The sequence below is a fragment of the Zootoca vivipara genome, chromosome 16 (assembly GCF_963506605.1).
Source record: "Zootoca vivipara chromosome 16, rZooViv1.1, whole genome shotgun sequence".
In the NCBI taxonomy this organism is placed as follows: domain Eukaryota; kingdom Metazoa; phylum Chordata; class Lepidosauria; order Squamata; family Lacertidae; genus Zootoca; species Zootoca vivipara.
The window spans coordinates 33,490,241-33,514,975 of record NC_083291.1 but is presented as its reverse complement, the minus strand read 5'-3'; the positions used below and the strand labels follow the sequence as shown (position 1 = coordinate 33,514,975).

General features: G+C 45.7%; 2 protein-coding genes across 6 annotated transcripts in view; one reads left to right on the top strand and one right to left on the bottom strand.

Moving 5' to 3' along the window:
- The window catches only part of LOC118097872 (tetratricopeptide repeat protein 39A), a 37,592-nt gene extending 26,746 nt beyond the window's left edge, over nt 1-10,846 (top strand). For 3 of the 4 annotated variants that reach the window (XM_035141157.2, XM_035141158.2, XM_035141159.2), the window contains exons 11-18: nt 291-350; nt 549-710; nt 1,696-1,787; nt 2,602-2,722; nt 3,665-3,776; nt 5,396-5,510; nt 6,821-6,937; nt 7,347-10,846. In XM_035141157.2, coding sequence (XP_034997048.1) covers nt 291-350; nt 549-710; nt 1,696-1,787; nt 2,602-2,722; nt 3,665-3,776; nt 5,396-5,510; nt 6,821-6,937; nt 7,347-7,464 — 897 coding nt within the window. In that variant the 3' untranslated portion in view covers nt 7,465-10,846. The remainder of the gene's footprint in view (nt 1-290; nt 351-548; nt 711-1,695; nt 1,788-2,601; nt 2,723-3,664; nt 3,777-5,395; nt 5,511-6,820; nt 6,938-7,346) is intronic. The other variant, XR_009556857.1, reaches the window with a different exon arrangement.
- GADD45GIP1 (GADD45G interacting protein 1) lies at nt 10,414-19,266 on the bottom strand. Of its 2 annotated transcripts, XR_004691367.2 has the most exons (3): nt 18,859-19,266; nt 12,696-13,335; nt 10,414-11,826 (listed from the first exon to the last, which is right to left on the bottom strand). XR_004691367.2 is itself a non-coding variant. In XM_035097030.2 (2 exons), exons 1-2 carry the CDS (start codon nt 19,227-19,229, stop codon nt 12,987-12,989), a joined length of 720 nt encoding a protein of 239 aa, XP_034952921.1. In that variant the 5' UTR covers nt 19,230-19,266; the 3' UTR covers nt 12,681-12,986. The 2 variants fall into 2 exon arrangements, 1 of the variants encoding a protein (XP_034952921.1); XM_035097030.2 differs by lacking the exon at nt 10,414-11,826 and having other exon boundaries at nt 12,681-13,335.
- Between the last annotated feature and the right edge of the window lie 5,469 nt (nt 19,267-24,735).

Below are 24,735 nucleotides of genomic sequence, written 5' to 3'. Positions count from 1 at the left end.
TCCTGGCAGAACGATGGGGGTGGGGACGCTCCTTCAGGTATACTGGACCGAGGCCATTGGTGTGTTTAGTGTTGGGTGGTGGTTTCTCACAACTCTCCCGCCTTTTGACTGCTGCATTGAGGGAGAAACTTAATCTTGTCAGCCTCAGAAGGCCTCAGGCCCTCAGAGATGCTGTAGGAAAGACCTGTGGTGGGTTCTTCTCTGCCCTTATAAGTGGGTTGACCAATGGGGCCTCTGCCATGTGGCTCCCTGTCTTTCATGCCTGAGCCCTCTTTCTCTCGCCCTTGCAGAGTGCCATTTTCTTATTCTTCGCTGGGAGGATAGAGGAGATCAAAGGGAACATCAATGAGGTGAGAGGCGGCCGCACACATTGTTACACCACCACATCACAGCTCCCCCATGGTGAAAGGCTGGGAATTTTGCTTCCAGCATAAAGCCCTTCCCACCGTGCTTGCTAGTGAAAGGTACTGAGCTGCTGGTTGCTGCTGCTGCCACCCGTCACCTCCTTTCTGGACTAACCTGGGCTTGGCCTCTCCATCTCTGCCCAGGCCATCAAGAAGTTTGAAGAAGGCTGCTCAGCCCAGCAGGCCTGGAAGCAGTTTCACCATATGTGCTACTGGGAGCTGATGTGGTGCTTTGCCTACAAAGGAATGTGGAAGATGGCCTACTTCTATGCGGACCTGCTGAGCAAGGAGAATCGCTGGTCCAAGGTGCGAAATGCAAACAGGAGGTTAATGAGGAGTGGGACGGAGGAGTTGTTGTTCCCTGCAGGGTTTCCTTTGAGATAGACTTCAGTTCTGGAAAGTGGGAGACTTCTCCCTGCTTCAAATAAGAAGAGAGCGCTGAGGCTAGGTGCCTTCTTCTGATACTAGCTGATCCACAGGGCTCTGGGCACCTTTTCATCCAAAATAGCAGAACCTCCAGTAACTTCAGGAGGCAGATCCTGGAACTGCAATGCCTGTGTGAAGCATTGCCTGGGAGTACTTCTTCTTACCCTTTTAGCATACAACAGGCCCAACTCAGAATATTTTGCAGCTGTGCTATGGGACTGGAGTTGCACCCTGTTCAATGCGGCAAGGGACCCTATTATAGGCCTCACTGTGTTAAAACTATCACCAGCATGAGTGGCTGCTAGGAGACCTTATGCAGCCAGGCTGGCTTTGCCCTTTATATCAAGCTCCGAGTGTGTTTTCTGCTTCACAGTTTTTCTCCCTCTCTTCCCTCAAGGCTTGCAGTGCAAAGCCCACTCAGATTCAGCCTCTGATGACTAAAGCCGATATTCTGCCCGCCAGGCTCTTAATCCTGTCCCTTACTTTCTGAATGAGGTCAGAGTCCATTATCATTAGTCACTATGGCCAGATGACATGCATCTGGGGTTAGGTGTTTTCCAGCCACTCTTGAACCATGGAATCTATTTTGTGTTGCTCTTGCTACATGCCCCTCCAAGCTCTCGAAACTTCCAAAATGCCTAGTTTGTGAGTGGCCAATGCTGGGTTATGTCTGTAGCTGAAGGGACTTCCCTTTTGTGCTTTCCTTTCCCTTTTCCAGCTCTGTCAGAAGAGTCTCGCTCACTATGATTCCCAGGCTGTCAAACTCCCCAAAGCAAACTTGCTGCTGCTGTCCTCCCTCCCACCACCTTGCTCTGTCCCTGGTTGGACTTCTTCCCTTCTTTATATCCTCCTTGTCTCCCTACAGGCAATGTATGTGTACATGAAAGCTGCCTTCCTTAGCATGCTGCCTCCAGAGGAACCACGGCCTTTTGGTGAGGATGAGGTTGAGCTCTTCAGGTAAAAGCCCTCCCTTGTGTCTGAAACTAGCACGTATTGAGGGAGGGACAATGTTTGTTGTTTAGTCGTTTTCTCGTGTCTGACTCTTTGTGACCCCCATGGACCATAGAAGAAGAAGAAGAAGGGTTTGGATTTGATACCCCGCTTTATCACTACCCTAAGGAATCTCAAAGCGGCTAACATTCTCCTTTCCTGTCCTCCCCCACAACAAACACTCTGTAAGGTGAGTGGGGCTGAGAGACTTCAAAGAAGTGTGACTAGCCCAAGGTCACCCAGCAGCTGCATGTGGAGGAGCGGAGACATGAACCCGGTTCCCCAGATTACGAGTCTACCACTCTTAACCACTACACCACACTGGCTCTCCTGCACGCCAGGCGCTCCTGTCTTTCACTGCCTCCCACAGCTCGGTCAAATTCATGTTCGTAGCTTTGAGAACACTGTCCAACCATCTCGTCCTCTGTCGCTCCTCTTCTCCTAGTGCCCTCCATCTTTCCCAACATCAGGGTCTAAGGTGGTAATACCTAGAGTACTCCTAGTCTAGGAGCTTCAGTTCTGCAAGTGTTTTGCCAGAATATTTGCCGTGGAGAAATAACAGCAGTGTTACTGGAGGAATGATGTGTGATTGGTGCCTATCTGAATGGCTGCAAGCTGTGGATGAGGTTTGCTGCCTGCCAGCAGGCAGGCTCCTTGAGCGAGCATAGCCAGAGTCCCTGAAAGTTGGATGAAGCACTTCTGGGAGCACAGAGTCTCTCTCTTCGGCTTCCCTGTTGGAACGAAGCTGCAGTGAGGCTCTCCACCTGTCTTTCCCTTGCAGGCAAGTTTCCTCCTTCAAGCAGAAGATCGCAGGGAAGTCTCCACCCACAGAGAAGTTCGCCATCCGCAAAGCGAGGCGCTACAAAGCAAGCGAACATGTTCCTCTGCCTGTGCCAGCCCTGGTAAGGGTGGAGATACATGACCTCTCTACGCTTATGGGCATGAGTGCGAGAGATGTCATGGTTTCAAGCGAATGGAAAACTTTTTCATGACCATGCTCTCATTGCCTTTTTATTTTTTAATATATATATATATATATATATATATATATATATATATATATATAAAATTAAATTTTCTAAATTACATTTCAAAATATTCATTTAAAAACCTTAAATCAATGACTTCCTTTCTTCTCTTTCCATTGTTCAATTTGCATACCAGTTTTAAATTGGTCTAGGGACCGCACGCAGAAATGAAAAGAAAGATGTGTGCATTTTCCTCTCATAAATTCTGATGCAGAAAACATACAGTGGTACCTCAGTATATGAACATAATTGGTTCCGGAAGTCTGTTCATAAACTGAAGCGTTCATAAACTGAAGCGAACTTTCCCATTGAAAGTAATGGAAAGTGGATTAATCTGTTCCAGATGGGTCCGCGGAGTACTCAACCTGAAGCGTACTTAACTCGAACCATGGGTGTAATTGGTTCCGGAAGTCTGTTCATAAACTGAAGCGTTCATAAACTGAAGCGAACTTTCCCATTGAAAGTAATGGAAAGTGAATTAATCTGTTCCAGATGGGTCCGCGGCGTTCGCAAACTGAAAATTCATAAACCGAGGTGTTCATAAACCGAGGTTCCACTGTATTTGCTACCTCTCACATCCGAGGAACATTGTGTCCTCCCACACCCGTCCATTTGTGTGCATCTAGTTGCACACAAGAGATGCATGTATGAGTCTCAAGAGGCAAGAAGCTTTTGTCTGCTTCCCCTGGGCTGGCAAAAATAGTTTGACGAGAAAGGAGGTGCTGCAGGCTCTGTCTCTTCTCTCTCCCCTCTCTCCACCTCCGCCCCAAATTCCTGCTATCATCACCATGCCCTACCTGTGCTTTTCCCTCCCAGGAGATGATGTATATGTGGAATGGATTCACCGTCCTGGGCAAGCGCCAGGAACTGCTCAAGGGGACTCTAGAGACTCTGACACAGGCTGAGAAGCTGCTACAGAAAGCACCAGGTAACACACTGGTTTCACGAAAGTGGCAAAGTATGGGTGGGCATGCAAAGCTGCTAGAATAGCAAATTATGTTCTGGAATGCATGCAAAAAAATAGAAGTTGCATATCCTAATATCTAGGCATAATATTTAGAGGAGTAAATGATATAAGTAGTAATAGGATTTTGGGGCAAGGTAGACAGGGGCTGAATCTAGACCAGGCATCCCCAAAGTTCGGCCCCAAACTTCCCATCATCCCTGACCACTGGTCCTGTTAGCTAGGGATCACGGGAGTTGTAAATTTAAACAGGAAAAGCATTGTAAATTTAAACAGGAAAAACAGGCAGAGAAAAACAGGACTCCACATTGCCATCTGGTGGCACAATGTTATATATCACACATAAAGGTAAAGGGACCCCTGACCGTTAGGTCCAGTCGTGGACGACTCTGGGGTCGCGGCGTTCATCTCGCTTTACTGGCCGAGGGGGCCGGCATTTGTCCGCAGCCAGCATGACTAAGTCGCTTCTGGTGAACCAGAGCAGCGCATGAAAACGCCGTTTACCTTCCCACCGGAGCAGTACCTATTTATCTACTTGCACTTCATGCTTTCGAACTGCTAGGTTGGCAAGAGCAGGGACAGAGCAACGGGAGCTCACCCCGTTGCGGGGATTCGAACCACCAACCTTCTGATCGACAAGCCCTAGGCTCTGTGGTTTAACCCACAGCGCCACCCGCGTCCCATATTGCACATACAACATAGAGAAATTGCTTTTTCTTTACTGTACCAGTCTAGCTGATTCCAGGGATGAAATGGCATGCTAAAAGTTTGGGAAATATTGATAACCTCTTTTAGTTCTCAAATCCTTGTCAGTAACTTGGCAGAATTTCTCTGAAACCATGAGAAGGCAAGGTCACAAAATTTTGTACTGTACTTCAAAGTTACAATTCCTTGATCCCTGGAAATAATATCTGGAGCTTTCTTCCCTGAACGGTAGCTGGCAACAGATACCTTTGTGTATTCCTTTTCTGGCCTGTATTTTTTTTTTTAACAAAGTGTCTGTCACAAGTAAACTGGGCAGGGATTTTTTTTAAAAAAAACAATTTTTATTAAATTTTTCACTTACAAACCAATCATATCATACCAATTATTCCAAATTATACAAGTGCATATCCATTAATCCCAATATTATGCCAAATTATAAAATTTCTTGACTTCCCATGCTTCAAATTCTGAGGATTCTATACATCGATAAATACTGCCTTTCTAATCAAAATTCCAAATCCTTTTCAATCATTATAGTCCAACATAGTCCAGATATTTTCCAAACAGTTCTATTATTATTCTCCTTCGGTCTTCTCACAGCCCCTGAGATGTTTTCAAGCGAGATTTAACAAAGAGCCTCTGTTTCTGTGTGAATTTTATGTCCAACTGGGCAGGGAAATTCATGTAAGCGGGGAAACACTAAGCTTCCCTGCCTAGTTGTAGGGTTGAGAACAAAGGAAGTGTCTGCTGGACCAATAATCTGAATGTATATGAACTGCCAACTGCTGCTCAAGTATGGAGCTGGGGACAGCAACTGCTTAGCCCGGTTCACCCCTCTTTTTGCCGTTTTTCTTCCTATTCTTCCCCATTACCTTCAGCCAGTGAGTACCAGGTGGACGACCGGTGTCTGGTGCTACTTCTCAAAGGCCTGGTCCTCAAGCACTTGCACAGTTCGGCTGAAGCAGAGGCTTGCTTCAGTGCTGTCCATGGCAGGTGAGATTCCCAAGAGTCTATTTGGAGGAGGAGATGGGATTTTTTTTTTTAGAATGAGTTGGGCTTCCCCCAAGGTAAGGATCACTGTGCATGGCACAGAAAGAGGGCTTCATGCCTCCTTTCCTCAGGCCTCACCCTTTAGATCAGGCATCCCCAAACTGTGGCCCTCCAGATGTTTTGGCCTACAACTCCCATGATCCCTAGCTAACAGGACCCAGTGGTCAGGGATAATGGGAATTGTAGTCCAAAACATCTGGAGGGCCGAAGTTTGGGGATGCCTGCTTTAGATGGTTGAAAGTAATTAGATGCTTCTGAAGGAGTAAGCTGCTTCCCATTCTACCTAGAATCCTCTGCAAACACAACAATCTGGTTCCCATTTGTGTTCCACCTCTTATTAGTTCATATACTGTATGTTCATTCCATTCCAATACCTCTTTCCATATCAACCTACCCAGACCCTGAGTTCACATCTTATGAGGCCTTCCTTCATGTGCCTCTGCCTCTAGAGGTGTGGAGAGTGGCAATACAAGAATGGGGCCTTCTCTGCAGTGGCTCCCCGTCTGTGGAATACTCTCCCCAGGGAAGTTCGCCTGGCGCTTTCATTATACACCCTTAGGCACCAGGCAAAAACATTCCTTTTTAACCAGGCCTTTGGTTGGACTGATTTACACCCCATGCCCTTTTAAAATCGTCTTTATTTGGGAGGGGGCTATTGTTTTTTTATTTTTATTATGTATTTTGTGGTTTTACCGTGTTTCTCATATTATAAGACATGTCTTATATTTATTTTTTCCTGGGAAAAAAACCACTGTGGCTTATTTTCAAGGGATGTCTTATTTTTTAATTAAGTACCGGTACCAGTATCTGTACAGACCACAGACCTGCTCCCACCGGGTCTTCGCGCGCGGCAGGCAAAGGCTGCAGCCAGGTTCTGGGGCTGCGCGCGCGGCACGCAAAGGCTGCAGCCAGGTCCTGGGGCTGCGCGCGCTGACGCTGCAGCCAGGTCCCGGGATTAACGCGGCAGCAGCAACCCTTCTTTGCCACAGACCTGCTCCCACCACCCAGTATGGCTTATTTTCGAGGTATGCCTTATATTTTTCCACCTCAGGAAAATCCTGCCATGCCTTATTTTGTAGGGATGCCTTAAAATATGAGAAACACGGTATATCTTGAATTTATTCTGTGAACCGCCCTGAGACCCCCGGGTATAGGGCAGTATATAAATTCAATAAATCAAATAAGTCAAGACCAAGTAGACCTTCACCCTAAACCCAGCCGCTTTCCATGCACGTTTGCTTCCCTGTCTGCAGTGAGAAGAGGATCCGGTATGATCACTACTTGGTACCAAACGCACTCCTGGAGTTGAGTCTCCTCTATGTGGCACAAGGCCGTAATGAGGAGGCTGTGCAACTGCTTCGTCGGGCGAAGTAAGTGAGCCCCTGCTTTATTCCACAATGCTTGACTTTAAGGAAGAGCAAAAGCTTCCCCGGAAGCTCTTGCTACCCTGTAATGTACCCATAAGATTTATTAACCCTATGGAGGTTAAGGAATAAAGGTTGCCAGTTCAGCCACTCAGCCTTTCCCCCAATCCAACCATTGAAACTGCATTCCGGGCAATAAGATCTTAGAACCAGTAAGGCAGAACATGAAGCTGCTTCGTACCGAGCCAGATCTTTGATCCCATATGATCCCTAATCCAAATTACCGTCATTTCATTGGTTGGCTCCTGAGATGCTTTAAAAAACCCCCACATACCTTCTTGGGATGCTGTTAAATACAATGAGCAGAATAAACACATTCCAGGATATAACACCTGCTGATTGCCTCTCCCAACAGGAACAACTACAAGAATTATTCAATGGAGTCGCGCACTCTCTTCCGGATACATGCTGTATTGTCCAAACTCAAGGCTGGACAGGAAGAAAACGGTGCAGTTGGAGACAGCCCTTCCTAGGGGATGGTGTGTTTCCTGCCTTCTGTCTCGAAAGAGGAGGTGAACTGTTGCTCTCAGGAGCACCTAGACCAAAGAAGGAACCTGTCAAAGTACAAGGTCTTGAGATGATCCCTCCTTCCTCGGGTGGGTGCGTTTGGAAGGAATGTGTTGTCGTCACCTGCTGTGCTGCTTGGCTACCAATCTAGTGCTTGATACTTGGTGTGTGGGAATGGACAAGGCTTTACCCATCAGAATTTTGACTTCCAAGACCAGGGAGTAGCTGGGGAAATAATTGCTTGCTAATCAATGAAGCTGAAAGGAGGATCTCATCTTCATTAATCAGCCTCCTCTCTCAAGGTCCTACAAATGAAGGTTAAGATCTCCCCCCTCCTCCAACAATCTAATCAATACTTGGAAATAACCTGAAGATGTAATAATAATAATAATAATAATAATAATAATTTATTATTTATACCCCGCCCATCTGGCCGGGTTCCCCCAGCCACTCTGGGCGGCTTCCAAAAAAAACGAAATTCTAAAATACAGAAATCCATCAAACATTAAAAGCTTCCCTAAACAGGGCTGCCTTGAGATGCCTTCTAAAGGTCTGGTAATTGTTCTCTTTGACCTCTAGTGGGAGGGCATTCCACAGGGTGGGTGCCACTACCGAGAAGGCCCTCTGCCTGGTTCCCTGTAACTTGGCTTCTCGTAATGAGGGAACCGCCAGAAGGCCCTCGGAGCTGGACCTCAGTGTCCGGGCAGAACGATGGGGGTGGAGACGCTCCTTCAGGTATACCGGACCGAGGCCGTTTAGGGCTTTAAAGGTCAACACCAACACTTTGAATTGTGCTCGGAAACGTACTGGGAGCCAATGTAGGTCTTTTAGGACCGGTGTTATGTGATCTCGGCGGCCGCTCCCAGTCACCAGTCTAGCTGCCGCATTCTGGATTAGTTGTAGTACTGGATGTAGTACCGCATTCTGGATGTAGTACTCTTTTTGGTTTACTGTCTCCTTTTTCGTTGGCAAACCCTAATCCTCTTGCCTTCTTGGTCCCTGATCTTTTAACTCAGCAAGCCACAGCACCCTGGAGCCTGCATCATTTCATTTCACATTGGTGTTGAACCTGAAAGTTTCAGTCGCCTAGCAAAGACTTCCAGCTTTGGCTAGAAACTGGGTTTATCTCAACATTCTGCTGTGGCCTTCAACTTTTTGGTACTGATTTGATCGTTCTCCATTTAAGGACAAAGTTTTCAAATGTTGGAAAGGAATAAGGTGGTGATTTTAGCAGTTTCTTGAAGCAGGGTAACAGCCAGTCATTCATGTCCTACACAAGGGTGGGTAAATATTTTAAGTGAAACCACCTCATGTAATAACTGGACCGTGGTACTTTGGAAACAGCTGCAGGGCAATGCGATCTCTTCTATCATTTAAGTTTCAGTGCTGTCCATGCGTATATATGTTCATTGCTGATCATCCTGGTTAAAAGCAGCCGATGGGCCTACCATCCGAAATTGTCTTCCTTTCAATGTGGTTATTGAATTGGCCTCTAGTGATGAGTTCTACGGATTCACCGAGATGGGGAATAAGAACGCAACCACTTTGCGTTCTTATTTTTTTCTACAGTAGGTAGCACTTATTTGTTCTGTAGGAGGGGGGAGACCACATCCGTACTGGTAACCCTGTCTACTCAGAACTCTTCTGCCATACTTTTTACTCAGGGTTGCTTATTAGAGATGCGTGTTAAACCCATGTGAGAGGATCCACGTGATTTAGTGTTGCTCATATCATGAGCACACGTGGCAAAATATTTTAAAAAAATAAATTTGCATGCGTGGAGGCAGAGCATAAAAGCGGCTACAGTTTCATGCATCCCTTTTGCATGGTCACCATTTATCTACAGATGGATCTCGTGGAAAATTCTTTGCTGTGGACGGAGGCAGTGGCATGCTAACTTATTCTCTTGCTACTCTCATTGGCTCTCTTCTCCACTCCTTGCCTACACTCTTATCTCCTATTTTCGTGGAGAGAATGCATTAAATCAAATGTAGCAACACATCACTAACAGGCGGGGGGAGTGTTTCTGTGCTTGAATTCTGCTTGCGGGTTTCCTACAAGCATGACTGGCCACTGTGAGAACAGGATGCTGGACTAGATGAGTCATTGGCCTGATCCTACAGGTTGTTTTCAACATACTTATAAAATATTGGGCACCTGCACACCCCATTTTATGAGCCAGGTTAGGGAAGATTGAGGCTCAATACAGCAAGCTCCTTTTCTCCTGCTCTGGAGGGGTTGGGTCTTGAACCAATGGATTCGAGTTACGAAAAGGAGATCTGATTAAATATCAGGAAGTAATATCTGACAGTAAGAGCTGTTTGACAGTGAAACAGACTCCCACGAGAGGTGGTGGACTTGCCTTCCTTGAGGGCTTTTAAGCAGAGGTTGGATGGCCATCTGCCATGGATGCTTTAGCTGAGATTCCTGCATTGCAGGGGGTTGGATGAGATGAGCCTCGGTGGTCCCTTCCAACCCTACAATTGCATGGTTCTAAAATGCTACTTCAACTGGATAAAGAACAGTCCTGTGCTTTGTGGTAGGGAGCCTTGCCCTAACTTGGAACAGCCCAGGCCTACCCCTGAGATAGAATGTGAATGTACTGAAGCTTATGCTGTAGCAGCTAAACTATTTCACCATACCCTCATCTCATGGAAAATGCAGGGGTGCTGCTAAGAACAAAAGAAGGGTTGCAAACAGTGTCGTCCTTGTTAAGAGTAGATGTTAAAGAGGACTGGCATGAAATTAACTCATCTGTGTTGCAGAGTAAACGTCTAGAACGACAGGCCTTGCCTTAGCTATTCTCTGCCTTATGTGCTATGCTCCATAGAAACAGGATAGTGTGTTCCTTTTTTTTAAAAAAATGCACAATGTGTCTCTGTCCCTTCTCTTTGGGCAGGCTTGTGATTTGTACCTTAGTCCAGAACGTGGCACTTTCCCCAAATTCCCCTTGTGATCCGTGACCAACTCTGTCCCATACTCACAGGAGCACAGGTCGGACCTGTGCTTGAGAAAGCCCTGCAAGGTTTGCAACTGTTTCATCTCTTGTCATCCCTCTTTCCTTACAAGAATTTTTGCATCGCCCTCCTGCTTTCCATTAATTGCATACACATTGCAGTTAAGAAACTTCCCACATCTTGCATGATCGTGTGTAGATAAGTTAACACTGGTGGGCCTATGACTTGGGCACTCAGTTGGGGGGGGGGGTGTTGCTTTGAGAGCTGATGTTAAAAAAAATGAAAATATGCAAAAAGTAGACAACCCATGGGAGTCGACCGAAGCAAAATGCTAACCAAAAAAAAAAAGAACCGCACACATACAAAATCCTGTCACTACTACTAACTGGATGGGGAAGAGTGGGAGATTTTTTTTATTAAAAAAATAATTATTAACCTAGTTTGGACTTTAAAACTTTATGTAGAAATTTTGGTGCCAGCACTGGGTGATTAAATAATTATGACAAATGTATGTAAAATAAAAAAATAATTTATATAAGGTGTTTTGCTTTAATTTAACAAAAATCCAGGGTTAAAGTGTAAGGTATTTGTTTTATCAGCCCCCAAAAGGAGGAGCGGTTTAACTGGTCGATGTAAAGAAGAAAAAGCTGGAGGTTAGTTCACAACTGTATATAGATGACCACGTGGTGATCACTCTCAAATTTGTCATGGGAGCTCAAATTTGTCATGGGAGAAACTGAGACAGAGCTGAACATATGTATGTATCCCTCCATGTACTTTTAGATGATCTTATGTGTACCTGTCCCCCCCTTTCAATTCTAGCTGCCCAATAAAGTTCTGAAAGACTTTTAGGAAGGAATGAACTTTTTAAAAATTAGAACCTCTTCTGAATGTCTATTAAGAATTTCCTACAAGTTCTTTAAGACTTACTCTAGCTAAGCATGCTAGGGCTGTAGTTTAAAAAGGCCTGTATCACTTTCATTTCCCCTGCTTTCTGTTCATTCATTTGGGATCACCTCCCAATGGAGGCTGTTTCGAAAATGGAAGTCCGATAGATCTGAATCTACAATTGTCCCACTAGAGGGAAGCAATCACCATGCTACAAACGTCTCTTGGGCTGTCCATTGTGGAAAAGGGACCCACCTATAGACTTTTCCAGCTAAACAGTTTGGAGTGGAGAGGGCAGCCTACTGCCTCTTTTTACAGGATACTGTTGATGCTACTGCTATAGCTGTACATGACAATACACCCTCCGCTTCTCTGCAGACAGAGGTTTGCAGTCGTATCAGTCCTTTCCCAGCTGTTCATGTAAATTGTCCCTGGTTTCAGCAGAGGTCTGACCGAAAAGTTCCGAGTGGGATTTGCTCCTGCCTGTTGAAACATAATCACATCAAACTGAGTACAGTTGCGGACTCCACAACAAGAGCTCGGGAGCTAAACAGATCCTATTTGAAACAAGACTTACCCAACACAAAATGAAGCAGAACCCATTAAGTTTGCACATTTGGTGATAGTTCATAGCACTGCAGGGCCCAGCTGATGTCAAATCCCACAAGCTGTTTATTGGGGTCTGGAGTGACTGGGTGTCAAAATATGCGAATAAAGCAATTAATAAATTATTAGTGCTCATTGGCAAGCTGGGGCTGTCAGAAATACCTGATGTTTCACATCACCTATTTATATGGAGGTTCAAATAATGTCAAACCCTGTTGCCTGCTTTATGGTTTTTTAGACACTGAAGAAAATCACTGTGACTTGTTGCTCATCAATACCCTGGTACTATATATAAACACACAAGTGCCATTTAAAGTAGTTGCTAAAATAAAATGGGGAGAAGCCCTAACTTCACTTGTTCTATTGACAACTGAAGCTTGTGTGTGCTTGTAGCAGGACACGTTTGCCCCATAAGAAGTGCCAACTTTCTTGCCTCCCTTCAAAAGGTGGACACACAGCAACTAATCAAAACACAGAGTGGCACAGGAGCTGGAATTGGGTTTAAACAAAGACCCAGAGCATCAAGTCCCTGCCTAGCCATGAAGGTCACAGAGTGGCCTTGGAAGAAACCACAGGTTGGCCCACATCTCCAGCTTTGTTGTGAGGATAACACTCTGTGCTCCTTGAAGGAAGGGCAAAATACAAACAGACGACATGCTGGGCTTGGCAGGTTTGGGGCTCTTTCTCCTGTTATTAGACTGTTAAATTTAAAATATAAGAAAACCAAGGTTAAAAATACCACGTACATTTATTTGTCTGTAACTGCACACAACACATCAGCCAGCTGGTAAGTGAGGGTAGTTTACTGCACTGGAAAGATATAAGTCAAAGTTTGACATCATCACCCTCAGGACCCACCAACAAGGAATTCAGATGCATTAGCAGCAAAGGTACGAATATTCTCTCATCGGTGGTCAGAGAGCTGGAAAATGACCTTCAGGCAGGATCAAGGGTTGCAAGAAATGTGCTTGCTGGGCCTCTGCACCAGGTTAACTCAATGCACAGTACAGAGTCTGCACTTTCAGAGCCCCAACAGACTATGTGACCTGATGTGATGCCTCTGCTGCAACCACCTCCCCTTCTTTGTCTGGGAGTGAGGCATCAGGTGCTCTTTGCATTGCTTTCTTGGCCAGAGCCTCCTCTCTCCGCTGCTTCTTCTGCAGCTTTGCTTCCTTCTTTCTAGCCTTCTCCATCTCTTGCATCATCTCTTGGAACTCAGCACTGCGGTGATCCAGGTTGTAACCAAAGCGCTCACGGGCTTCAGCCAGCAGCTTCTCCCGCCGCTCCTTCTCTTCACGCTCTTTGGCCTTGCGCTCCTCCTTTCCCCGCAACCAGTTTGCAATCATCTCTGGCATCTTGGCCATTTGGGCAGCAATGTGCTCCTCTCTGTGAAGAGAGCAAAAAAATGGGACATCAAACACCCGCAGACTCCCCAGCAAGCTGGAAAAAAGAGATACAGACTCCCTTTGAATACTTCAAGACATGCCACACTCTTTGATTTAAAATGACTTAAGCCTCACATTTCAATTGAAAAAACTCTGAAAGCAGTAAGTTTAAAAAATGAAAATACAAATAACTCAGTAATAAGGGCACAATAAAGCAGCAGAAGCAACAGCAAGAAGTATGTCAATGTGACCACACACCCACACCCACACCCTGACAACTAGAATAGTTTTAACCCAGACAAGGTAGGCACCAGGTGAGACATCCTGGGACAGCATTACAAGGTTGGAACACCTCAATAAATAAGGCTCTTTCCCAGTCACCATATGTGCAAAGGCAGAGGCAACTGGAGGAGAACCTCTTGAGGATGATCTTAATGTTTGGGCAATATTCGTACAGAGCAGGTTGTTGTTACTGCTGTTTCAATACCCAGGTCCCAAACCTAACAAGACTTTATAGGTTAAAATCAGCACTTTTGAGTTGACCCCAGAAATGGACCAGAATCCTGTTTGAAAATAATTGAGAGGGATTCTGACTGACTCTGCTTCCAGGGAGTCTAGCTGCCGTGTTCTTTGCACCAGCTGAAATTTTGGAGGAGTCTTAAAAGGCAACATAAATTGTTACTAGTGGCCAGCCTCTCTATCCGGAAGGGACTGCAGGTGGTGCCAGGCGAATGTGCATTACGTCGCATGTGCCACCTGTGCATTTAGTGTGAGCACCATATACAACAGCACTCCATGGGGCAAACTGGCCCTTAACCAAGAGTGCAACAGGTTGACTGTTACCTCCCTGTTCAGATAAGCCACCTACCAATGGGACTGTCAATTTACCTGGATTGTGAGTCAATTTTTAGCCCTTACCCGCTGACATTAGATCATTGTTCAGAACTTCCGCTATCCTACCTGAATTCAGTCAAAAGGATGACAGCCAGTCCTAAATCCTCACTCAGCAGCATAACATAAACGTTAAAGAGCATTTGGGAGAGGGTGAGATATAAACTCTGGCAGAACTTCATACTACCAGTGCCATGGCAGAGCAACAGTTCCCCAGCACCACTTTCTGGAACCAGTCCACCTGTTGGAACAGAACCACTGAAATACAGTCTCCAATTCCCATCTCAAATGGGTCCAAAGGTTTGCCTTTGGAGGGAGAGAATTACTCCAGCAGATGTCCTTAATTCTGACTGGCCCTGGTAATCACCAAGATGATGTTTCTTGGCCTCAGGCCTCCAATGGAAAGGAAGATAAGTTGTTCTCTGTTTCAACCTGCATTGCCCAGATGCCCCAAGTGGATTTGCAATTCAGCGCCCAAAGGACCTCAGCCTTGGAGTAGAGGGGATCATCTTGCGGCCACTGTGAGGACAATTCCCACCTCCTTCCCCAAGGTCAAGGTAGCAGCAGCTAAGACTCAAAATGCTCACCAGAGGGCAGCAGCATACTTATCACAGTGAGTGAGAATGTGGAACCAGCCTAAAAGCCAAGGATCTACAATTTTTGGCCAGCGTTGCAAGTGAAGACAAAATCTGTGGTCATCAGAGCCTTCCCCTCTGCTGGCTTGATGGAAAAAAGTGCCTCTACCCAACGGCAAATGAAGTTCCCTCTACCCTTCATGCAGACTGGCAGGGAGTATTTTGACTTGAGTAAGCTATGGGGTCAGAGCTGCTACCGGTATGCTAAGCTCAGAGTGCGGCCACAGAAGCTCTTCCCACCAAGCTGAAAAGGATGGGGGCTTGCTGGGTTAACCCTTGTAGGACTAAGATGCTGAAAGGGCTTAGCACAGGGGTCCCCAAACTTACCCGGCTTCGGGCCAGTTCCTTCAGCGCTGATCGCGCAGCGGGCCAAAGGGCAGGGGGACATGCTCCCATACACACGTGCACTCACTTTTTCTGGTGTGGCGCAGCACCGGAAATGGCTTCTGCGCATGCGCAGACGTCATTTCCAGTGCACTTCTGGGTCGGCGTGGCACCAGAAATAGCTTGTGTGCATGCATATGGGAGCGTGTTCCCCCATGCATGTGCACAAGCTATTTCTGGCGCTGCGCCAACCTGGAGATGGGCAACCGCACCATGCCGTGCCGATAAGAGCGGGGAGTGGCAGGGGCCGTCGGGGGGCCACACAATTGGCTCATGTGGGTCGCATCCGGCCCCTGGGCCTTAGTTTGGGGTCCCCTGGCTTAGCACCTCCAGCCTCCCTTTCAACGTTAGTAAGGGATAGGACTTGCCATGAAGTTGCCAGGATGATCCCTGCACACCAAAGTTGGGAGGAAGGCTTGTTGCTCAGTGCTCAAGAGGAGACAATGCCATATTTGCTAGGGCAAGTGCAATTGTTGAAGCCAGCCTACGGTACAAGTCACCTGCATAATTAGGAAACAACTGAGGGAGGTGGGCAAAATCAATCTTTTCCTTCTAAATGTCATCAGAATTGAATTCAGAAAGCAAAATTACCACCAGCTGAAGGCTACACCAACAATATATCTGGCCCAGCATACGGTACTTTGAGTGTCTTGTCTTTTGCAATGCCCTTTGTCTCCACTTTTGACACAGCCAAAAGGAGCAGGCAGGCAGAAGGCTGGTGTCACCTTGCAGTTAAAAGGTGGCCTGGGTGGTATCTTCCACATCAGATTTCCTGTTGGCTATCATTGTGAGAGCATCTTAAAAAGCAGAGACATCACCTTGCCTACAAAGGTCTGTATAGTTAAAGCTATGGTTTTCCCAGTAGTGATGTATGGAAGTGAGAGCTGGACCATAAAGAAGGCTGATCGCCGAAGAATTGATGCTTTTGAATTGTGGTGCTGGAGGAGACTCTTGAGAGTCCCATGGACTGCAAGAAGATCAAACCTATCCATTCTGAAGGAAATCAGCCCTGAGTGCTCACTGGAAGGACAGATCGTGAAGCTGAGGCTCCAATACTTTGGCCACATCATGAGAAGAGAAGACTCCCTGGAAAAGACCCTGATGTTGGGAAAGATTGAGGGCACAAGGAGAAGGGGACGACAGAGGACGAGCTGGTTGGACAGTGTTCTCGAAGCTACGAACATGAGTCTGACCAAACTGCGGGAGGCGGTGCAAGACAGGAGTGCCTGGCATGCTATGGTCCATGGGGTCACGAAGAGTCGGACACGACTAAACAACAAATCATTGTGAGAAACCAGAGACCCATATCCTCAGCATACAATTCATGTCTTTCCAAAAGGACATTTTTGTTTACTGACTGCCAAGACACCTTACAGAAAGGTAAGCAGCGGTGCCCTGTGTAAATAAGGATATACTGTTCCTCTTCTTACCTACAATAACCAGTTCTTAGAAGGCGCATTTCATATTATTCCCCGCCCATGTGCGTTACAATATCAAATCTTACCTATTGCTCTCTAGTCTAGCCACTTAAGTTTGAGACACCCTCCTGGGCTACTTCCATTTGTGTCAGCTTTAGTAACCTGGAGGATACTTTAGCAATAGCGCTAATATACCCAGCTTTCTGCAATCTTTTTGGAACAAGATAATGCATAACTGGGCTGCCATACATCCGGATTTTAGGTCGGCGAAATGGCACCCATCTTTGAAAACTTTGATGCCCCACACCCCAAAGCAAGCTCAACAATTTTGTCCTGATTTTCACTTTGGGGAAAATGGCAACCCTAAGTATGATAAAAAATTGTGACGCTCTCTCCCTCTCCTTTTCCTCTATTGTATATATACAATAGCTTTTGTAGCATGTGTGCAGTCACCTGTACTTTTGCATTTTTTTGCACTGGCCCTCTCTCATGCCTTCACCAATTCTGGTGACCGGATACAATACAAGCCATCCTATATGACCCATCTTCTCCCTCCTACTCTCTCATATGTGAAAATACAGACACCTCTACTTGTTCTACAGTGGTACCTCAGTTTGCAACCGCAATCCATTCCGCGGAGGCGGCCGCTCGCCGAAGGCACGCTTCTGTGCACGCACGTGCTGCGCAGATCATGTCTGCGCATTCAACGCCGCGGAACCCGGATGTAAACATTTCCGGGTCCGTGGCGGTCGCCTGCCGAAGCGGTCACTCACCGAGGTAGGCGTAAACCAAGGTTTGACTGTATTCCTATCCTGCCAAAGGTTCACAGAATCCTATAATTGCAGACTTGGGAAGGGACCCCCAAGGGTCATCTAGTCCAACCCTCGCAGGCAGCTCGCTGCTCTTGATTTATTGCATTTCTATGCTGCTTTTCACCCAAATGAATCCCAAAGCGGCATTTACAAAGCAACAAAGAGCAATAATGTAATAGGATATATGGAGGAAAGCCGTGTTTATTTGAAAACGTGGGCAGAATTAAGACAAATTCAGCAGCGTAAATAAGTTTTGATGGATGATTACCGTATATAAAATATGCAGGGATTTATGTTTTGTAAATGAACCATGGAAAGAGAGGAAGGGAAGTCATTGATATGTTAAGGTGGTTTAAATGAATATTCTAAAATGTAAAACAGAAAAGAAATTATAAAAAAAACATAATAAAAAAGAACAAACAAACAAAAACAGCCTGGCATAAGTCGCATGAATCATGTCTTTGCAGAAAGTTCTAGTTACAGGTAGGTAGCCGTGTTGGTCTGACGTAGTCGAAACAAAATAAAAAAATTCCTTCCAGCAGCACCTTAAAGACCAACTAAGTTTTCATAACTAAATAAAAACTTAGTTGGTCTTTAAGGTGCTGCTGGAAGGAATTTTTTTATTTTGTTTGCAGAAAGTGACTGCAAAGAAAGAAAAGATGGAGTATAAGTATAATTTCTTTCTGGGAGCTTGAGAGTATAGAATAAAAAGGTAAAGGTAAAGGGACCCCTGACCATTAGGTCCAGTCGTGACCGACTCTGGGGTTGGGCGCTCATCTCGCATTATTGGCTGAGGGAGCCGGCGTATAGCTTCCAGGTCATGTGGCCAGCATGACAAAGCCGCTTCTGGCAAACCAGAGCAGCACATGGAAACGCCGTTTACCTTCCCGCTGTAGCGGTTCCTATTTATCTACTTGCATTTTGACGTGCTTTCGAACTGCTAGGTTGGCAGGAGCTGGGACCAAGCAACGGGAGCTCACCCCGTCACAGGGATTCGAACCGCCGACCTTCTGATCAGCAAGCCCTAGGCTCAGTGGTTTAACCACAGCGCCACCTGGGTCCCTGAGAGTATAGAATACTATAATCAAATTTCCGTTTGTATCCTTTGAATAACTTTGGGTACTTGATCATTTTTTTTCTTTTTATTTTTTTTTACTCTTTTTGTATTTTTCCTTTTTAGTTTTGAGGATTGTAATGTTTAATATATGTTTTCTTTGTAAATTTTTAATATGCAATAAAGATTATTTTTTTTAAAAAAGTCGCATGAATCAATTAACTCAGTCGTCGATAGATCCATTTCCATCCCTAAGGCTTAAGCGATATTATCCATATTATCCCACCCCACCCGGGGGGGGGGAGGCCGCCCTGGGCCGCAGCCTCTCACCTCTGCCGCCGCTTGGCTTCGGCTCTCTGCTCCTTGGCGTCCAGCCGCTCCTGCATCTCCCTCAGAGGCCGGTACCAGGCCTTCTCCTCGGCCTCCATCTCCCGGAGCTTCTCCGGGCTGGGCCAGAGTCCGGCCGGGTCGACCCCGGAGGCTGATCCGTGGCGCCCGTACACCTTCGCTTCGTAGGCGGCCGTCAGCTGCCAGGCCGGCGTGCGAGGGTTCTGGGGGTCCGGCCGGTAAACCCCTCCGAGCCGCCGCTTCAGCGGCCGAGCGTTGTAAAGCCGGACGCCTCCGAGGGCCAACCGGACGCTTCCGAGGGCCGCCATCTTGCAGCCGGTTCGCCAGCAGCTAGGAGCTAGGAGGGCGGCCATCTTGGTAGCCGGGGTCCTCCTCCACCCGTGGGCGGCGCCATCTTGGATCTGAGTCGCGAGGGCGCCGCCATTTTGCACGCCGCCGCCGCGGCTCCCATTTTGGAACGTGACGTCATCGCGCGCTTGGTCCGCCTCGCGGAGAGTTGCTTTTGTTGATCGTTCTCGTCACAGAGATAGGAAAGGTTAAAGGGACGCGCCCTGCGGGGTAACATTGAGTCGCTTTGGGTCCGCGCTGAAGCGGGAAGGAGTCAGGGCGCAGCGGCAGAGTTAACCTGCGGAACTCCCTTCCACGGGAGGCAACGCTGGCCAACCAAATAAAAAGAGAATTGGACAAATTCATGGAGGAAAGGGCTATCGATAGCTATTATTTGATTGACATCCTATGCCCTTTAAAAATGTGTGTGTGTGGTGTGTGTTTGTTATTGGGTGGTAGTTTTTATATTGATTCTGTACTTTGTGGTTTTATATTCTGATTTTCTCCTGTGAACCTCCCTGAGACCCGCAGGTATAGGATAGTACATTAAATTAAATTAAATTAAATAAATTTAAATTTAATAAATTAGTCATGATGGCTATGCTCTGCCTCCGCAGTTGAAGCAGCAATGCTTCCGACTACCAGTTGCTGGAAACTCTGAGAGGGGCGAGTGTTGTTCTTGTGCTCATGTTCTGCTCCCTGGTTCCCCACAGACAACTTTTCAGCTGAGAACAAGATGGTGGAGTAATAATAATAACAATAATAACAATAATTTTATTATTTACACCCTGCCCATCTGGCTGCGTTTCCCCAGCCACTCTGGGCGGCTCCGGACAGAATATTAAAAACACATGAAACATTAAGAACTTTCCTAAACTAAATGGGCCACTGGCTTGATTCAGTAGTGATTCTCAGGTGTTGGGATAGCTCAGTTGGTAGAGCATGAGACTCTTAATCTCAGGCCCCACATCAGACTCTGGCAAAAGATTCCTGCATTGCAGGGAGTTGAGACTAGATTACGGTAACCCTTATGGTCCCTTCCAACTTTACAGTTCTATGATTCTATGGTCTTGTGTTCTTATGAGCGGGAAAGGGGGGGTTGAGGGGACAGTGGACATGACAATTTAACTAGATTTAGCTTTGCAGCAACCCAAAGTGTATTCCATTTGGCATCTTTATTTTTTATTTTTTGCTTTCAGAGTGACCGATAGTTTCTCTTGATCAATTACTAGAAGCTAACAATTGCAGGACGGTTGGTGAAGTTTTTTGAGTTGAATTACCGGTTTTGTATCTACTTTAATGCCTGACTGTATCTTGATGATAATGACACAGATGTGTTGTGTCCTGCAGTGCAGGCCTGGAACTGTGGCCTTCAGTTTCTCCAATAAAGGGTGAGAAGGCGACTGTAGCTCTTAAGATGGAGCGCACCATTTTGTACTAAAAATGGCTGCCAACAGTAGTTTCGCCTCTCAGCTTCTACTGCTACCTCCAATTTGCCATATTTTCCCAGTTCTGATATTTTCTCATGTCTGTGGTTGGTCCCCACCATAAAAGCGGATGCCTCCATTTTGAGATTATCATCATTATATATAACTAAAGGTAAAGGTAAAGGGGCCCCTGACCATCAGGTCCAGTCGTGTCCGACTCTGGGGTTGCACGCTCATCTCGCTCTATAGGCCGAGGGAGCCAGCGTTTGTCCGCAGACAGCTTCCAGGTCATGTGGCCAGCATGACAAAGCTGCTTCTGGCGAACCAGAGCAGCGCACGGAAATGCTGTTTACCTTCCCGCTGGAGCGGTCCCTATTTATCTACTTGCACTTTGATGTGCTTTCGAACTGTTAGGTGGGCAGGAGCTGGGACCGAGCAACGGGAGCTCACCCCGTTGCAGAGATTCGAACCGCCGACCTTCTGATCAGCAAGCCCTAGACTCTGTGGTTTAACCCACAGCGCCACCTGGGTCCACAACAAAACTGGGTGATTCACCATTAAACTCATTAAGCTGCTTTGGTCTTGCATCGTTCATAATACAGACACCCACCCACACCCATTTATGTGATGGTTCTGGGGCTCCTCATGCATAAGTGAAAATCGCCTAAGTGGGGGAGCAATCTGTAAAATAATAATAATTTATTATTTATACCCCGCCCATCTGGCTGGGTTTCCCCAACCACTCTGGGTGGCTTCCAACATAAAAATAAAATAAAATAATCCATTAAACATTAAAAAGCCTCCCTAAACAGGGCTGCCTTCAGATGTCTTCTAAAAATCTGGTAGCTGTTTTTCTCTTTGACATCTAATGGGAGGGCGTTCCACAGGGCGGGCGCCACTACCGAGAAGGCCCTCTGCCTGGTTCCCTGCAACTTGGCTTCTCGCAACGAGGGAACCGCCAGAAGGCCCTCGGTACTGGACCTCAGTGTCCGGGCAGAACAATGGGGGTAATATCAACCTCGTCGTGTGGGAATATCTTGCAGGCGGCTGCAGTGCCTGGAGACAATAAATCAGGCCGTGAATACAGTACACATGGGTCCAAGGCACACTGGTTCCCATTCTACAGTGCCTTAAAGAAAACCAAAAAACCTACTTGACTGTTGCTTACTCTTACAGGGGAGACCTTAACAGTTGGAGCTCATACAGTGGTACCTTGGTTCTCAAACTTAATCCGTTCTGGAAGTCCGTTCCAAAACCAAAGTGTTCCAAAACCAAGGCGCTCTTTCCCATAGAAAGCAATGCAAAATGGATTAATCTGTTCCAGACTTTTAAAAACAACCCCTAAAACAGCAATTTAACATGAATTTTACTATCTAACGGGACCATTGATCCATAAAATGAAAGCAATAAACAATGTACTGCAGTCACACAATCAATCAGTCAATCAATCAATCAGTAGCTGAACTGGGTTACACAGCCACAAAAATGCAAAATAAATCGCAAAAACAGACATCAGCGTAACACTCAAAACAGAGCACGTTTGCCTTCTGGAAAAAGTTCGCAAACCAGAACACTTCTGAGTTTGCAGTGTTTGGGTTCCAAGTTGTTTGAGAACTAAGGTGTTTGAGAACCAAGGTATCACTGTACAGACATAGCATGAGCACATCATAGTTGAAGGGAAGGAGGAGGCAGCTCTGGCTACTAAAACCTTGAACCCCCATCTCCCAGCCCACCAAATCCCCATTTCTAGAGATCCAGAATTAGTTTGTTGAAACAAGGACAGGGTCCAGAATAAGCTTTCCTCCAATCAAAACAGAGAGTGCTGATTTTATTCATGCATGGTGGAGGTGTGAGAAAGTTAAAGAATATTGGGAAAAAGTCTATAATGAGTTAAAAAAGATTCTGAAATATACATTTAAGAAAAGACCTGAAGCCTTTCTGATAGGACTGGTAAGAGAAGATATTAAAAAGGTGGATAAAAAATTCTTCTTATATGCCACGACGGGTGCCAGACTACTTTTGGCGCAGGTATGGAAACAGCAACAGGTCCCTTCAACAGAAGAGTGGAGGTGTAAAATAACAGAATATGTAGAAATCGCTAAGTTAACAGCGAGAATTAAAAACCAAGATGAGGAAATTTTCAACAAAGAATGGGGGAAATTTATGGAATATATGGAGAAACTGGTTTGAATAATTCAATACATGATCAGTAGGGAGGAAATAAAACACAAGTATACAAAAACTGGATAAATATAAACTTTATTAACTCAATATGTAAATACAAGGTGAAATTATGAAATTATGAACACCTAATAATGTAATGCTGTAATATAAGACTGGAACCAATGAGAAAAATGAAGGATGGGTAGAGAAAAGGCGAAAGTTAAAAAGAAGAAGAACAGTGATAGCAGTGGAATGCTTGAGGAGGTTTGGAGGTCAATTCAAAACTTTGAGAGATGCAGCGGGTGGACAAGCAGAATGTTTCAATTTCTGTGAAGAAAAGAACAGTAATTGTTAATGATATGAAGGATGTATTATGACTGGAAGATTCTGTTAATATTTATTAAGTCATTGATTTATTCGTCTATCTGTAATGGGTATGGGGGTAAAAGTGGAAATTAATAAAAATTATATATCAAAACAGAGAGTGCTATTGGTTGCCTTATTCCACAGAAGTCAGAGTCTGAGGTTTGAAGCCATCTCGGAGAGGGAATGATGGAGCAGAGTTGGAGTTGAAATGTATTTCAAAAGTAGATGAAGTAGATTGGGTTTCTGCAAATTGCTATTCTGATTCAGCAGCAAACTGTGGCTTTCCATGGGGAAAGTGGCAGGACAAAAAACTCAGCTTGGACATGGTCTTGGGACGAGCAGAGCTGTTCTTGAAAAACGCAGTGCAAAAGGGAGTCTGGATGAGCCCCAAGGAGGCATCAGTTGCCTTTCAGAAACATTCCTTTCACCTCTTACCTTGCTTCTCAATTTTAAATTTAGAGTATTCTGCTGCTTTCACATTCCTTCACACCGTAGGCAGCTAACAATCGAACAATTGATCAGCACCTCTCTCTCACACACACCTCATTTTGAACACTTGGTGGAAACCAGGCTCTTATTTTATGAGATACTTTTATGCACGTTTTGGGCTGTGAGAATAATTATTTCCCCCTATTAAAATGAAAATGACATGTGATGGTTTGTTTGCTTTGAGCCTGATGCTTTTTAATGAGATACCAGGATTGCTGTACTGGAAAAACGGCTCATTTCTACGGGAGGGTAATGATCCCTGTGCAAAGCTGATATAAAAAATAATAATAATTACCTCCAAAGGCCTGTAATGAGGGTGTGATTTCTACATAGCCCCCTCCAAGGCACTGTTACCTCAAGGTTCCGCTCTCTCTCTCATGCTTGTTCTCTGCTTGGACTAGTTTTAACCGGAGGAATGATTTGGGGGCACTTGTGGTCATTAAATATCCTTTCTTTAACTTTTCCCAAGAGTCAGGGTGTTAACCTGCTTCGTGGCTGGGCTCCAATTTCATTAATTCTGCATCCTTGAATTCCCACCACCACCTTTCAGTTCAAGTTGCTTATACAAAGCATTATTACTCTGTCTCTTCTCCCCATTTCCTCCAAACTTTCTACTCCTCAGAAACTTTCGGCCCCACTGCACTGTCTATGCGTAGCAAAGGCAATTGGATAAATGAAATCCCCTCCACTTCCCCACTAGCAAATATAAAACATGTAGTAGCTTTCTTTGACAAATGCGCTCAAACTGCCATTTGTCCAGTCTGAATTCTTCAAATATTGGCGCAAATACAGTCATACCTCGGTTTAAGTACGCTTCGGGTTGAGTACTTTCAGTTTAAGTACTCCGCGGAGCCATCTGGAACGGATTAATCCACTTTCCATTACTTTCAATGGGAAAGTTCGCTTCAGGTTAAGTACGCTTCAGGTTAAGTACAGATTTCCGGAACCAATTGTGTACTTAAACTGAGGTACCACTGTACTATGGAAGCCAATGGCCCCCTCTAGTTATTCCCTGAATTATAAACCCTAGTTTAGTGGCATCCCCCAAGTTTGCAGAGATCATTGTGGCAGTAGGTGAAGTCTCTCT